Consider the following 12,502-nt stretch of genomic DNA (forward strand, 5'->3'; position numbering starts at 1 on the left):
TACTAGTAACAGCCACCCAATCAGAATAAGTACCATTAATATCCACCCTCTGTTTCCTATCACTGAGCCAGTTACTTACCCACTTACACACATTCTCCCCCAGCCCCTTCCTTCTAATTTTATGTACCAATCTTTCATGTGGCACCGTATCAAATGCTTTGGAAAAATCCAGATATACGACATCCAGTGATTGCCCCTGGTCCAGTCTGGAGCTCACCTCTTTAAAAGCTGATCAGTTTAGTTTGACAGGACCGATCCCTCATAAAGCCATGGGGTCATACTCCAAAACAGCATCTCTTAGTAAACCCTCAAACAATTTACATACAACGGAGGTTAAACTAACAGGCATATAATTCTCAGGGTCACCTTTTGACCCCTTTTTAAATATTGGCACCATATTTGCTATGCGCCAGTCCTGGGGAACCTTCCCTGTCACTATAGAGTCCTTAAATATAAAAAATTGGGGTCTGTCTATTACATTACTTACAATACCATCTGGACCTGGCGATTTGTCTATTTAGATTTTTGTATGCGGCACTGTACTTCTTCCTGGGTTAGACAGTGTCAGATCTGACCACCACCAAAGGCCATAATTCAAACTACCTCATACTAATATCATGTAAAACCGGCCTTGAATAGCTAAAAATGTGGTGTCCCAGTACCGCATTCTATACGGTACTTGTTTATTTATGGGTCCCCATAGCCAGAGTCCCTAGGACTTAGGGATCCCTCTTAGCCAGTCTACCCCTAGTCGCCTCTATTCTAGTGTATGAATCTCTAATTTATGCATAGGTTAATGTAAATAGGATAGTATATGTAAATAAATGGTTAATTACTTGTTTCCATGGCGTCGCAGGGCCTTCGGGTCATGTGATGCGTTCCAAGCCTCACTATGGTATTTCTAGCCTCGTTTTGGTTTTATTATGTGTATAGCAAGTCAGATGATCACCCAGAAGCCTGTGTGACGGTGAGTGACAGCTGGCCTTGGACCTATCAAATTAGGCTCCGCCCCCTGTCCATATAAGGGACGCGGCAGCCCTTTTAGTTCTCTTTGTTCCTGGGTTGCTAAGCGAGCAACATCTCTCTATAGAACCTGCGCTCCTAAAAAAACGTGAGTTAGGCCCAAGCCTCACATCAACGGCCGATCCTTAGCAAATATAGAGTGTATCAATCCCAAAACATTCTGCGGATCCACCGGACCTAATCTACCCCTAAATCCGGACGGATCCACGCACCCATTGCTTTGATTCTATTAACCTGCAAAAGACGCAAGGTCCGCAGCAACTGTCAGTCATTGAAATCTATAGAAGTGTATTGCAGAGACTGTTACTGTATTCTGAATGTACTGCAAGTTCAAGAGTAAAGCTTACTTCAGTTAACTCCAGTGTGGACCTTCAGTCATTATTTGCATGCGCCTGTCGTTTCTGGGAAGGGCGGCGATAGACCTAAGCTATACCTCAGTAATACCAGCCCTCACCCTGGCGTCACGAGTGACAGTGTTAATATTAACCCCTCATATACAGATACCATAGCACCACCATACACCCCCCCCCCCAAGGGCTACCACAAATATAAAGAGACAATAGACAACATGAATCAATGCAGTTTGTTTCAGCGGTCAGAAGATGTCAGCACTAAACTTAAAGGGATTTTCCAGACAAAAATGATTGATGGCCTATGCTCAGTATTGGCTGTCAACTGCAGTGAAGTGCAGACACTAGACACCCCTGTCAATCAGCTGTTTAGGGGGCTGCCATGGCTGGATCTGTGCAGTGACTAGATTCTGAAGCAGTTGGCTCTGTTTACCACATAGTGCAAGTTTTATAGAAATTACTCTAAAGAAAAAAGAAAACTAAATACAATACCTGACTCCCAGTTTTTGATTGATCTGTCCCATTTGGAGCACATGAATAAAGTGTTTTAACTGATACATGTATGCAGACCAGGATAAGTGTTTACACACAGAGCCTATCATTTCCACTGAAGCATTGACCATATGTTCATACTGAAAAACAATAGAGACAGGATTATATAACTAGTATGGGAGATTACAATAGGTACAAATGGAGAGGTGCTGTGGTCATACACTTTGAAAAGAAATGGACACTGAGTTGTCCTCATCAGCTACTGTATTATCTGCCTCCAGATCTATATAGTAGGGGTAAACTTTCACTTAACCTCCCTGTGATAAGGAGGAGACACACAGACATTGACAAAATATGCCAATTTCTGTAAGATGTCACTTTCTTAAAGGGAAGGCAGACATTGTATTAAATTGCGTTTTTTTGAACGTTGGCACCTTTTTCAGAAAGGTGCACATGGTAAATATCTTCCACTGCAATGGCAATATTGATTCACTGCATTTCACAGTCAGTTTTGCAGAAAGTGTCTATTTTGAAATTGGCGAAACATTTTTTGCCAAATTACAGCCTCCAAAAAAACGTCAGGAAGGCAATGACACATTTCCCCATCTGTTACTACGTACCTTATGCATTTTCTCATCAAATATAGTGCTGGTTGCATACGGCATTATGTAACTCTGCAGGGATTTGGAGGACAACACTACATTTCCTTCACTTAAATTTTTTGCTAGTTTTCTCAATGCTCGTGCTCTCCTGTGGATCTACAAAAAGAGGAAAAAAAAACAATACTAATAAGTTTAAAGATTTGCCAAACAGCAGTGAAAATTGACTGCAAAAAAATTAAAACAAAAAAAATTAATAAAGAATTTACACAGTACAGATACCTGGATATGTTTCATATTCTCAAAGAAATCCATTTCAGGATCATTGTAATCTGTCAATTGAACAAAGTCAGAGAATTCTGGATGCTCAGGAAACGTTCGGATCAAATTTGACAGCAATGTAGTATAATCTTGTTGAACAGTCTGGTAAAAGACAAAGATCATCCATATCACATACACAACACCTTAGTCAATAGCTCTTTTAAGACACAGCACAAAAAACATTCACCACCATTCTACCTAAATCTCCTACTAAAAAAATAGACATACAAGCTCCTTGAAAATCAGAGACTTGGAGAGCCAACAGATGTAGGTTTAAATATGTATTTTATTTTATAAAGGCTGAAGGGAAATATCACTAAGGCTGGGTTCACACTACGGTTTGTAATTACGGTTCCCGTAAACGGCTGGGAGGAGGGGTGGGCGGGGCTTAATCGCGGCGCCCGCACTCAGCCGTATAGGGGAACCGTAGTTAATGTATGTCTATGAGCCGACGGGAGTGAACTGCAGCCTCAGGTCGGCTGCTTCTTCGGCCGTATGCAGTTTGACAAACCATAGTGTGAACCCAGCCTAACACTGATCAATACTTCGTTTAAATGAGCTAAACTAGTTTAAAGGAATCTGTCACACAAGGTAGAGCAACATAATTTGCTGGTATCTGTTATTAGCGACAGCAACATTTTCATGCTATGATATCTTTATAAATTTATAAACCCCACCTGAAAAACTGTACAAATGAAAATTAACATTGAGCTAATTTCAACTTCCTCCCATTGTGATTTGATATAGATTCCATCACCAGGTCTTTTACACCTGTTAGACTAAAGAAAATTGTCTTTTTGATTCCACTATGGTACAGTATATCCACTGGGATGTTTATGTGGTGTAGTCTTGATTACTTCCTTTTGTTCTGATAGTGTACTCTTCAAGCATTCCAACCTAGAGTTTTCTAGAACCCTTTCTCATCCAATATAATTTTAGTAATCTCATTTCGGCTGTATTGCTGGAGATTGTGGGGACAAAATGGCTGCAGACTGTGTGCTTTGTTTAGTCTTTCCATTATGTGAACGTGTTTGGCTTTTTTATTGGCTATCTGAAATGGCACCAGAATGTCAGCTGGACCATGTTCCCCTGTTTTCTGCAAAGGTATACGTGCATAACTGAGTGGTCTATGCCTTCTATAGGCTATGCTACCATATATACTCGAGTATAAGCAGAGTTTTTCAGCACGATTTTACGTGCTGAAAACGTCCCCCTCAGCTTATACTCGAGTGAACTCCGCCTGTCAATCCCTTCATCAGTGGACTTCAACCTGCGGACCTCCAGATGTTGCAAATCTACAACTCCCAGCAAGCCCGGACAGCCATCGGCTGTCCGGGCATGCTGGGTGTTGTAGTTTTGAAACCTCTGGAGGTCTGGAGGTTGAAGACCCCTGTGGCCTTCGTCATCATCCAGCCCCCCCCCCACCCCCTTTTGTTTTGTACTCACCTCCCCTCGGCGGGACACTAGGGTCAGCTGGTCCGGGCCATCTATGCTGCAGGGACCGTCCGGTGGGGATGGTTAGTCCTTGCGGGCTGTCCATTTTCACCGGGGGGGGGGGGGTGCCTCTTCTCCACGCTTCTGGCCCGGAGTAGTGACGTTGCCTTAACGACGACACACAGGGATGTTGCTCAACGTCCCTGTGAATCGTCGTAAAGGCAACGTCACTACTCCGGGGCCGAAGCGCGGAGAAGAGGCACCCCCTGGTGAAAATGGACAGCCCGCAACGACTAACCATCCCCACCGGACGGTCCCTGCAGCATAGATGGCCCAGACAAGCTCACCCTAACGTCCCGCCAAGGGGGGGGTGAGTAGAAAACAAGGGGGGGGGGGCTGGATGATGACGAAGGCCGAAGTACCCGTAACAGCAATATGGTATGATACTGTTATTACGAACTCTATACTGTTAGGTATTATAGGGACACACCCCTAGTTGCCAATGTATTTATACAATTCTAGAAGCAATAACAAAGGAACGACACAGGGGTCTAAAAAAAAAAAAAAATTCTAAAATTATCTAATCAAGAACACATGTATTTACTGAAATACTGTATGTTTATTGAAATAAACATTATTATATAATAACATGTATACTTCATTTTCCATAATATTGCAACAACTTACCTCAACTTTACTTTTTAGGCCAGTCTTTAAGCTCTCAAGCAAAATGCGCAGAATGATCTCCCGGAAATCTTCCTCTCTGTGCTTTACTGCTACCAGCTGCTTCATAACACTGGTAAGGAAAAGTCCTGCGTTGTCACTCAAAGACATATCACCAAGCTGAAACATACAATATTTTACAGCATTATGATTGGAAATTCAATATGAAAAGTAGATTTTTTTTTTTTTTTTTATACTTCCTGTAAAATCTCTTTCTCTGAGGATCCATTAAGGGACACAGGAACCGTGGGTATATCTTGCTGACACTAGGCCCCTCCTGGCAGGATATACCCCACCCACTGACTCTGAGCTAATCAGTTTAGACCCAAAGCAGTAGGAGGAAACCGACAAATTACTACAGAGTCCGAAGAAGACTCAGACAAAAAATCCACCGAACAAACCCACAGACAGGAAATCAACTCTCAAGTCAACAAACTAATAACCAACGGGTGGGTGCTGTGTCCCCCAATGGATTCTCTGAGAAAGAGATTTTACAGTAAGTATAAAAAAATCAACTTTTCTCGTTCAGCTCCATTGGGGGACACAGGAACTGTGGGATGTACCAAAGCAGTCCCTGGGGTGGGAAAGCAGAACCCAGCCAGAGAATCAGGTGGATGGCAACACCACCGCCACCTGCAACTCTTTACGCCCAAAACCGGCGTCCGATGCACGGATGACCAAGTAGCCACCTTACACACCTGCAGGGCTGAAGCCCTGTTGAAGACCACCCAGGAGACCCCAGCAGAGCAGGTGGAGTGTACCGTAATCCGGAAAGGGGGGGCCTTCCTGTTAGAACGATAGGCCCCTGATATGGCAGACTGGATCCACCAGGATATGGTTGCCTTAGAAGCTGGAAGCCCCTTGCACTGGCCTTCAGGAATGATGAACAGCAAATCAGAGTGCAGAAAAGAAGAGGTGGCCGAGAGATAAACACGCAGAGCTCTGACCACATCCAAAGCACAGCTTTGTCCTGTGAATGACAAGAAAGGGGGGGGGTCAGCAGGAGAGAGCCGCCAATTCAGACACCTGCCGGATGGGGGTCACAGCAATGAGAAAAGACACCTTCCAAGAAAGGAAGTGGAGAGAGATCTCCTGAAGGGGTTCAAATGGGGCGCCTGGCAAAGCACTGAGAACCAAATTTAGGTCCCAGGGCGACCTGTAAGGAGGAGCCTCGTGTGCCACACCCTGAAGGAAGGTGCAACCATGAGGATCAGAAGCCAGGGGGCGCTGAAAAAGAATGGAAACCTGCCGACACCTGCCCCTTGAGGGAACTAAGCGCTAAATGCGTTTCCAGCCCCGACTGCAGAAAGGAAAGCAGGTTTGGCAAGGAAAAAAACAACAGGAGACAGGGAGCGGGCCTCGCACCCCAGAAAATAGGCATGCCAGGTCCTGTTGTAAATCCTGGCAGAGAATGGTTTACGTGCCTGAAGCATGGTGCGTATGACCCGGAGAGAGAAACCGCAAGCCCTCAGTACCGCAGTTTCAACAGCCACACCGTCAATTGCAGCGGAAGTGAATTGAGGTGGCAGAGATGACCATGAAAGAGAAGGTCTGGCCGATCCGGGAGCCGCATGGGAACATCGGCCATGAGACGAACAACGTCGGCAAACCACAGGCGCCGGGACCAATCCGGCGCCACCTGAATTGCTGAGACGCCTTCTGCCTTGAGCTTCCTCACTACCCTGGGCAGGAGGGGAGGCGGAGGGAAGAGGTAAGGGAGGGCGAACTGTGACCAGGGAACGACCAACGCGTCCACAGCCAGAGGATCGCAGGATTTTGCCAAGAAGGCATGAACCTGCTCATTTAGGCAGCACGCAAAGAGGTCCACGTCCGGGTTCCCCCAACATTCGCAAATTTCTGCGAAGACTACTCCCCGGGGTCAGGTGAGTTGCGACTCAGAAAGTCCGCCTCCAAATTATCAACCCCGGAATGTGGATCGCCGATATGGAGGGAACTTGGCGTTCCGCCGAGACAAGAATCCTTGTCACCTCCGCCATTGCCATAAGGCTGTGAGATGGTCACCGGATCTGGGCGGTGCAATAGGCGGATCCCGGAGAGAAGAACACTCGGCTTGTCCGGTGGAAGCAGAACCAGAGCCTTTTCGGTGTCGAAGCGAAGTCCCAGGAAGACCAGAGAATGGGAGGGAGAGAGGTTGGATTTCTCCCAGTTGATCACTCACACAAAACTGGTCAGGGTCTGAAGAGTGATGTGGAGACTCTCCTGATCTTGTGCAAAGGACTGAGCTTTGATCAACAGGTCATCCAGATAAAGGAGCACCAATATTCCCCGAGAGCAGAGGATGGCGATCACCACTGCCAGGACTTTGGTGAAGACTATGGGGGGCACGGCCAGCCCGAAGGGCAGGGACACAAACTGAAGATAACCTGCTGGAACGGCAAACCGCAGAAACAGTTGGTGTGCCGGAAAATAGGAATGTGGAGGTAGGCATCCCATATGTCCACCGAAGTCTGGAATTCGCCCTGGTCCGTGGATGCAACAGAACAGAGAGTTTCCATTCGGTAGTGCCGCATGTACAAGTGCTGATTGAGGAGCTTCAGATCGAGAATCGGACAGACCGTTCCAACTTTTTTGGGAACAATGAACAGATTCGAATAGAAGCCCAAAAAACACTCCTGGGGCAGAACTGGCACAATGACCCCCTGCGCAAGGAGGGTGTGGAGTGCAGACTGAAAAGCCGCAGCGAGGGCGGGAGAGTGGGGAGGCCGGGACCAGAAAAAAAAAAAAATTCGATTCGGTAGCAGTCTGAAACAACGTCCCAAACTCAAGAATCCTGGACCTGCGCCAACCAAACGTCCCGAAAGAGGGATAGGCGACCACCCACCTGAGAGGAAGGCTCTGGTGGGGGCACTCCTTCAGACGGAGGTAGGCTTGCCAGTACCTGGCTTGGCGGCAAAACGGCCAGAACGGCTGTCCTGCTTCCAGGAGGGGCGCGCTTTGAATGTAGGAGCCTTCTGAGATTGCGAAGGCGCTGGTTTGTCTTGGCGGCCTGAGCCAAAGGACCGAAAAGGAAACGAAGAGGACTTGCAGCGAGAAGTGTTGTGACGCACCTTATTCTGAGGAAGCAGAGAGTTCTTACTGCCTGTAGCCTCGGAGATGATTTCATCCAGGCGTTTGCCAAAAAAGGCGGCCGCCAGTAAAGGGCATCTCGGTGAGAGATTTCTTGGAGGCCGCGTCAGCATTCCAGGCCTGCAACCACATAGGGCGGCAGATAGCCACCAAGTTGCCAGAAGCAAAGGCCGCACAGCGTGCAGACTCCAAAGACGCTGAGCATAGATAATCACCAGCATTGGAGATCTGTAGGGCTAGATCAGCCAGATCATCTGGAAGAGCCTCGGATAAAACGCCTTGGCGAAGTTGAGAGGCCCAGGCTGACAAGGCTTTTGATACCCAAGTTGCGGCGAACGCTGGAAGCAAGGATGAGCTGACTGCTTAAAAAATGTGAATTTTGCTAAATTCACAATTCGTTTGTCCACGGGGTCCTTGAAGGAAGCCACATTAGTCACAGGAAGAGTGGTGGATTTGGATAAGCAAGAGACTGGAGGGTCCACTGTAGGTGGGGCAGTCCATTTGGAGACCAGGTCCTGGGCAAATGGGAACATAGCCCACTGCCATTTACACCCTTGGAAGCGTTTTTGCGGGTGCTTCCAGGCAGTCTTCAGCAGGTCATCAAACTCTGCATGAGTATTGAAGACCTTGGGAGAGCAGCGAGTGTGGCGGAAGGAAACTTCCAGAGCTGGATTCGAAGTTCCAGGGTCCTGTAGGTGAAAGGCCAACACCAAACTGTCCAACATGGATGACAGCTCTTTGGAATCAGAGTGCGGATCCGAATCTGTGTCCACCAGTTCCCCAGGAGACTGGGAACGGGCAGTGGAGGCTCTAGATCTATTTGACATAGATCTGGAATGGAGGGTCGGTGATCGTGAGCGGCCCCAAGGGAGCCTGGTAGATGGGGATAGGGAGGAAGAGCAGCATGGAGACATCCCATCGGGTTAGGAGTCAGAGTAAATGACCCTGGGGCGCTTGTGAGAGCGTCGGTGGCAAGCGGAGACTGAACGATCCTCCCGGAAGTGAGGATGCAAGGAGGAATGCTTAAGGCAGTAGCCACCTCCCGGGAAACTTGCACCAGATGAGCAACCATCTGGGAGAGTGAGGACGCCCAAACCTGGGGAGGGTCAGTGACCACACATTCCAGAGAGCCATCCTGGGCGGAAGAAACAGGAGGGCTGGGACGTGAAGCGGAGCAGGCAGAAAAGCTGGACTCAGCCAAACCACCTGGCATTTTAGTTTTACAGCCTGTGCAAGAATAGTAAGTGACTAGTGCCTGTCTGGGGGGAGGGTTTCGGATCTGGGGCCGGACATGGAAAAGAACCCAACAGATAAGTCAGCCATCCCAGATAAAGATAAAGAAGGTTCCTGTGTCCTGTAGCAACTGGAACAGCAGTGAAGGTGGGGTTCCCTTGCAGAGGTGAAAGTCCCTTGAGAGAAGGAGAACCATTGTTCAGAAGCTGCGGAACAGCAAGCAGCGTGCAGGAACAGCAGCAGCGTGAGATCCCTGTAGAGAGCAGCTGGAGGAACAGCGTGTGCAGTGACCAGGACTGAAGATGAAGAAGCACGTGACAGCGAGGGATCAGCACCCCCCCACCCCTTGGGGAGTTCATAGCCTCCCATAGGTAGAAGGGCCAAGAGGGAGTAGACCATGAGAGGCCTACACTGACCTCTTGTACGCGCGCTGGCAGAGGATTGGATGTGACCCAGGCAGAGGGGATGGAACACCTGGCCGTACGAAAATAGTGGGCGGAGCTACCCACCGGAGGGCCAGGGCTGAAGGCAGCGGCTAAATTTACAGGCGCCCGCCGTCTGCGGCCCACACTCCCGGGCACCACATGCTGTCGGGAGTAATACGAAGGCCGGCTGTGGTCTCTGTAAGGAGTTTGTGGCGGCAGGAGCCAGAACAGGGCCATGCGCGTACAGAACGCCACAACCAAAACAGAGAGCCAGCCTGTGCAACAATCAGAAAGACTGTCACACCGCATAGTCGAGCAGTGAGAGGACTCCTCCACACTGGGATGCCGGCAAGGAAAGATCCTGCTGTTAAAATAAGGTACTAGAGGGGAGACTGGACACCTGATCAGGCTCCCTCCCCAAGGAGAAAATTAAAGTGAATGATAAAAAGAATCCCTAGCAGCCCAAAGGGGGGTCCCTAATACGGAGAGAGATAAAGGCCAGTAGGGATGGAGGGGGTCCCATATACTCACCCCTGAAGTTTTCAACAAGCCTGGTGCCACCTGCATCATACCTGGCGAGCCAGGGCGAGCAGGGGCAAGAGGGGACCTGGACCCAGGGCACAACCCTAGCGCTGGTCTGTGGTGAGAAGGGGTTAACGGTGCATACTTTATGGACCGTGCCCCTTTCTCGCAAGTGGGGGACCAGGCAGCGCCATGCTCCTATCACCCCCAACCTAGATAAAATAACAAAAGGAGAGAAATTTTTTTTACTCTAACAAGACTATAAAATAATAAAAAGAAGACCAGGTCAGGAGAGCTCCAGACCTGCGTCTGCCTCCTACTAACACTAAGCTAAAACTGATAAGCTCAGAGGCAGTGGGAGGGGTATATCCTGCCAGGAGGGGTCGACTTCTATTTTGTTAATGCTTAGTGTCCGCCTCCTAGTGGCAGCAAGATATACCTACGGTTCCTGTGTCCCCCAATGGAGCTGAACGAGAAAGCACAGATTATTATTAATTTGTTTAATGCACATTATTAACTATAACCCTACAGAGGAGGAGTAAGATTTACCTGTATTGTGTAGAAGCAGTTGTGCATAATTGGTAGAATGTAGTTCACATCTATGGACTTCATCTCTTTGACATAGGCAGTTGCTTTTTGGAAAGCTGTTAATCTGACATCAAAGTGTATATCATCCAAATGTCTCTGATCAAATGCATTCAACTGTGTAAAAAGAAAAAAAAGATGTTAAAGACTTGCATTATCATTAAAAAACAGATCTTTCAAGAACAAAATGCTACAAACCTTGACAACAACATCAGTGATATACGCTAACTGAGGATCAAGTTCCGAGAGGACCTAAAATACAAATTTAACATGAGCTCCTAAATACTGAGTAAAGAGGTTCATGAGCAGAAGCAACATAACTAAATGCATACTGTACCTGAAATGTAGTACAAAGGGTCTGTCGGGATAATTTATTCTGAACTACTGCAAATAGTTTGGCTAGCGGCTTTAGGAAATTGGTGGGTTTTAAGCAGTGTCTTAACAAGTTCTGCACAGTCTCCAGGATGTCCACTTCTGTGTCCTAATAGTAAAAGAAGCTGATATGTTACTTCATACATGTTTCACCATGGACTCTTCAAGTGCTGGAAGAATCCCATGTCTAAGTACAATTTTGTGCTAAAGTTTTAAGGATAACCATAAAGGCAGCTGAAATAATATTTAACCCCTTAAGGACCAACCCAAATAAACCTGTACGTCCCTGAAAGACCAGGCCTGTTTTTTCAAATCGGGGATGTCTGTCTTTATTAGAGAATAACTCAGGTAACGTTTTGCCAATCACGATAATTCTGACATTGTTTTTTGTCACAAGTTGTCCTTCATGTACATAGTAAAAGTAAGCCGATATCATTTGTAGTTTTTTTTTTACAATGCAAAAAATCATGACATTTTTAAAAAAAATTAAGATTTTTTGCTATTTTAACACTAATAGGTTGCATATATTTATACATACTGACCAAATAGTTTATGAAACTTATAATTTCAGATGTCTATTTTGACAGCATTTTTTTTTGTTTTTAATTAACATTTTAAATTAATTAGAAGCCTAACAATTGAAGTTGAAATTTTGAAAATGTTGAAAATGTGAAAAGTACATATTTTTTGGTGTGCTATGCAAGGTTTGCAGAAATGTTAAAGGTAGTAGAACATAGGAACACCCCCCCAAATTACCCAATTTTAAAAACTAGACTCCTCAAGGTATTCACTAGGGGGTACAGTGAGTATTTTAACCCCATCGTTTTTTGGCAGTAATTACTAAAATGTCAGTGTTAAAAATTCGAAATTTGCCTTTTTTCACAAATGCATCATTTGTGGGGCATATTATTTGTACATCACTTCTGATATTGCAAGAAATGCACCCTATATTTTATTAAGCTGCTCGGCCCGTGTTTGGAAATACCCCCGCTTAGGCTATATTTGGTTCCTTGGCCGCGTGGTAGGACCCCAAAGGAGAGGAGCCCCCTTTGGCTTTCAGGGCATCATTATATGAATAGTCCCCATTCATACTGCGTTTCTGCAATATAGGTGTCCGTTGTCATGTCAAAAAAGGGATGCCAATGTATACTGTAGCAGTCAGAAATGACTGGAGCTGCTACAGTATACGTCAGCATCACTCTTTTGATGCTGACGGATACCTCTAACACTGCGGAAACGCAGTATGAATGGGACACAGTGTAGGGTCACATAGAGCGCAGCCGCAGCATATTCCACACCGCGGATGCCCCCGGCAGTCACAAGGGCGAGATCACTG

General features: G+C 46.7%; 1 protein-coding gene across 2 annotated transcripts in view; it reads right to left on the reverse strand.

The window, feature by feature from the left end:
- The window catches only part of UTP20 (UTP20 small subunit processome component), a 145,753-nt gene that overhangs the window by 53,987 nt on the left and 79,264 nt on the right, over positions 1–12,502 (reverse strand). For both annotated transcript variants that reach the window (XM_056574591.1, XM_056574592.1), the window contains 7 exons: positions 11,132–11,275; positions 10,993–11,046; positions 10,759–10,911; positions 4,907–5,062; positions 2,747–2,887; positions 2,486–2,623; positions 1,866–2,005 (listed from right to left, as the gene is read on the reverse strand). In XM_056574591.1, coding sequence (XP_056430566.1) covers positions 1,866–2,005; positions 2,486–2,623; positions 2,747–2,887; positions 4,907–5,062; positions 10,759–10,911; positions 10,993–11,046; positions 11,132–11,275 — 926 coding nt within the window. The remainder of the gene's footprint in view (positions 1–1,865; positions 2,006–2,485; positions 2,624–2,746; positions 2,888–4,906; positions 5,063–10,758; positions 10,912–10,992; positions 11,047–11,131; positions 11,276–12,502) is intronic.

The sequence above is a fragment of the Hyla sarda genome, chromosome 4 (genome assembly GCF_029499605.1).
Source record: "Hyla sarda isolate aHylSar1 chromosome 4, aHylSar1.hap1, whole genome shotgun sequence".
NCBI classification, from domain to species: domain Eukaryota; kingdom Metazoa; phylum Chordata; class Amphibia; order Anura; family Hylidae; genus Hyla; species Hyla sarda.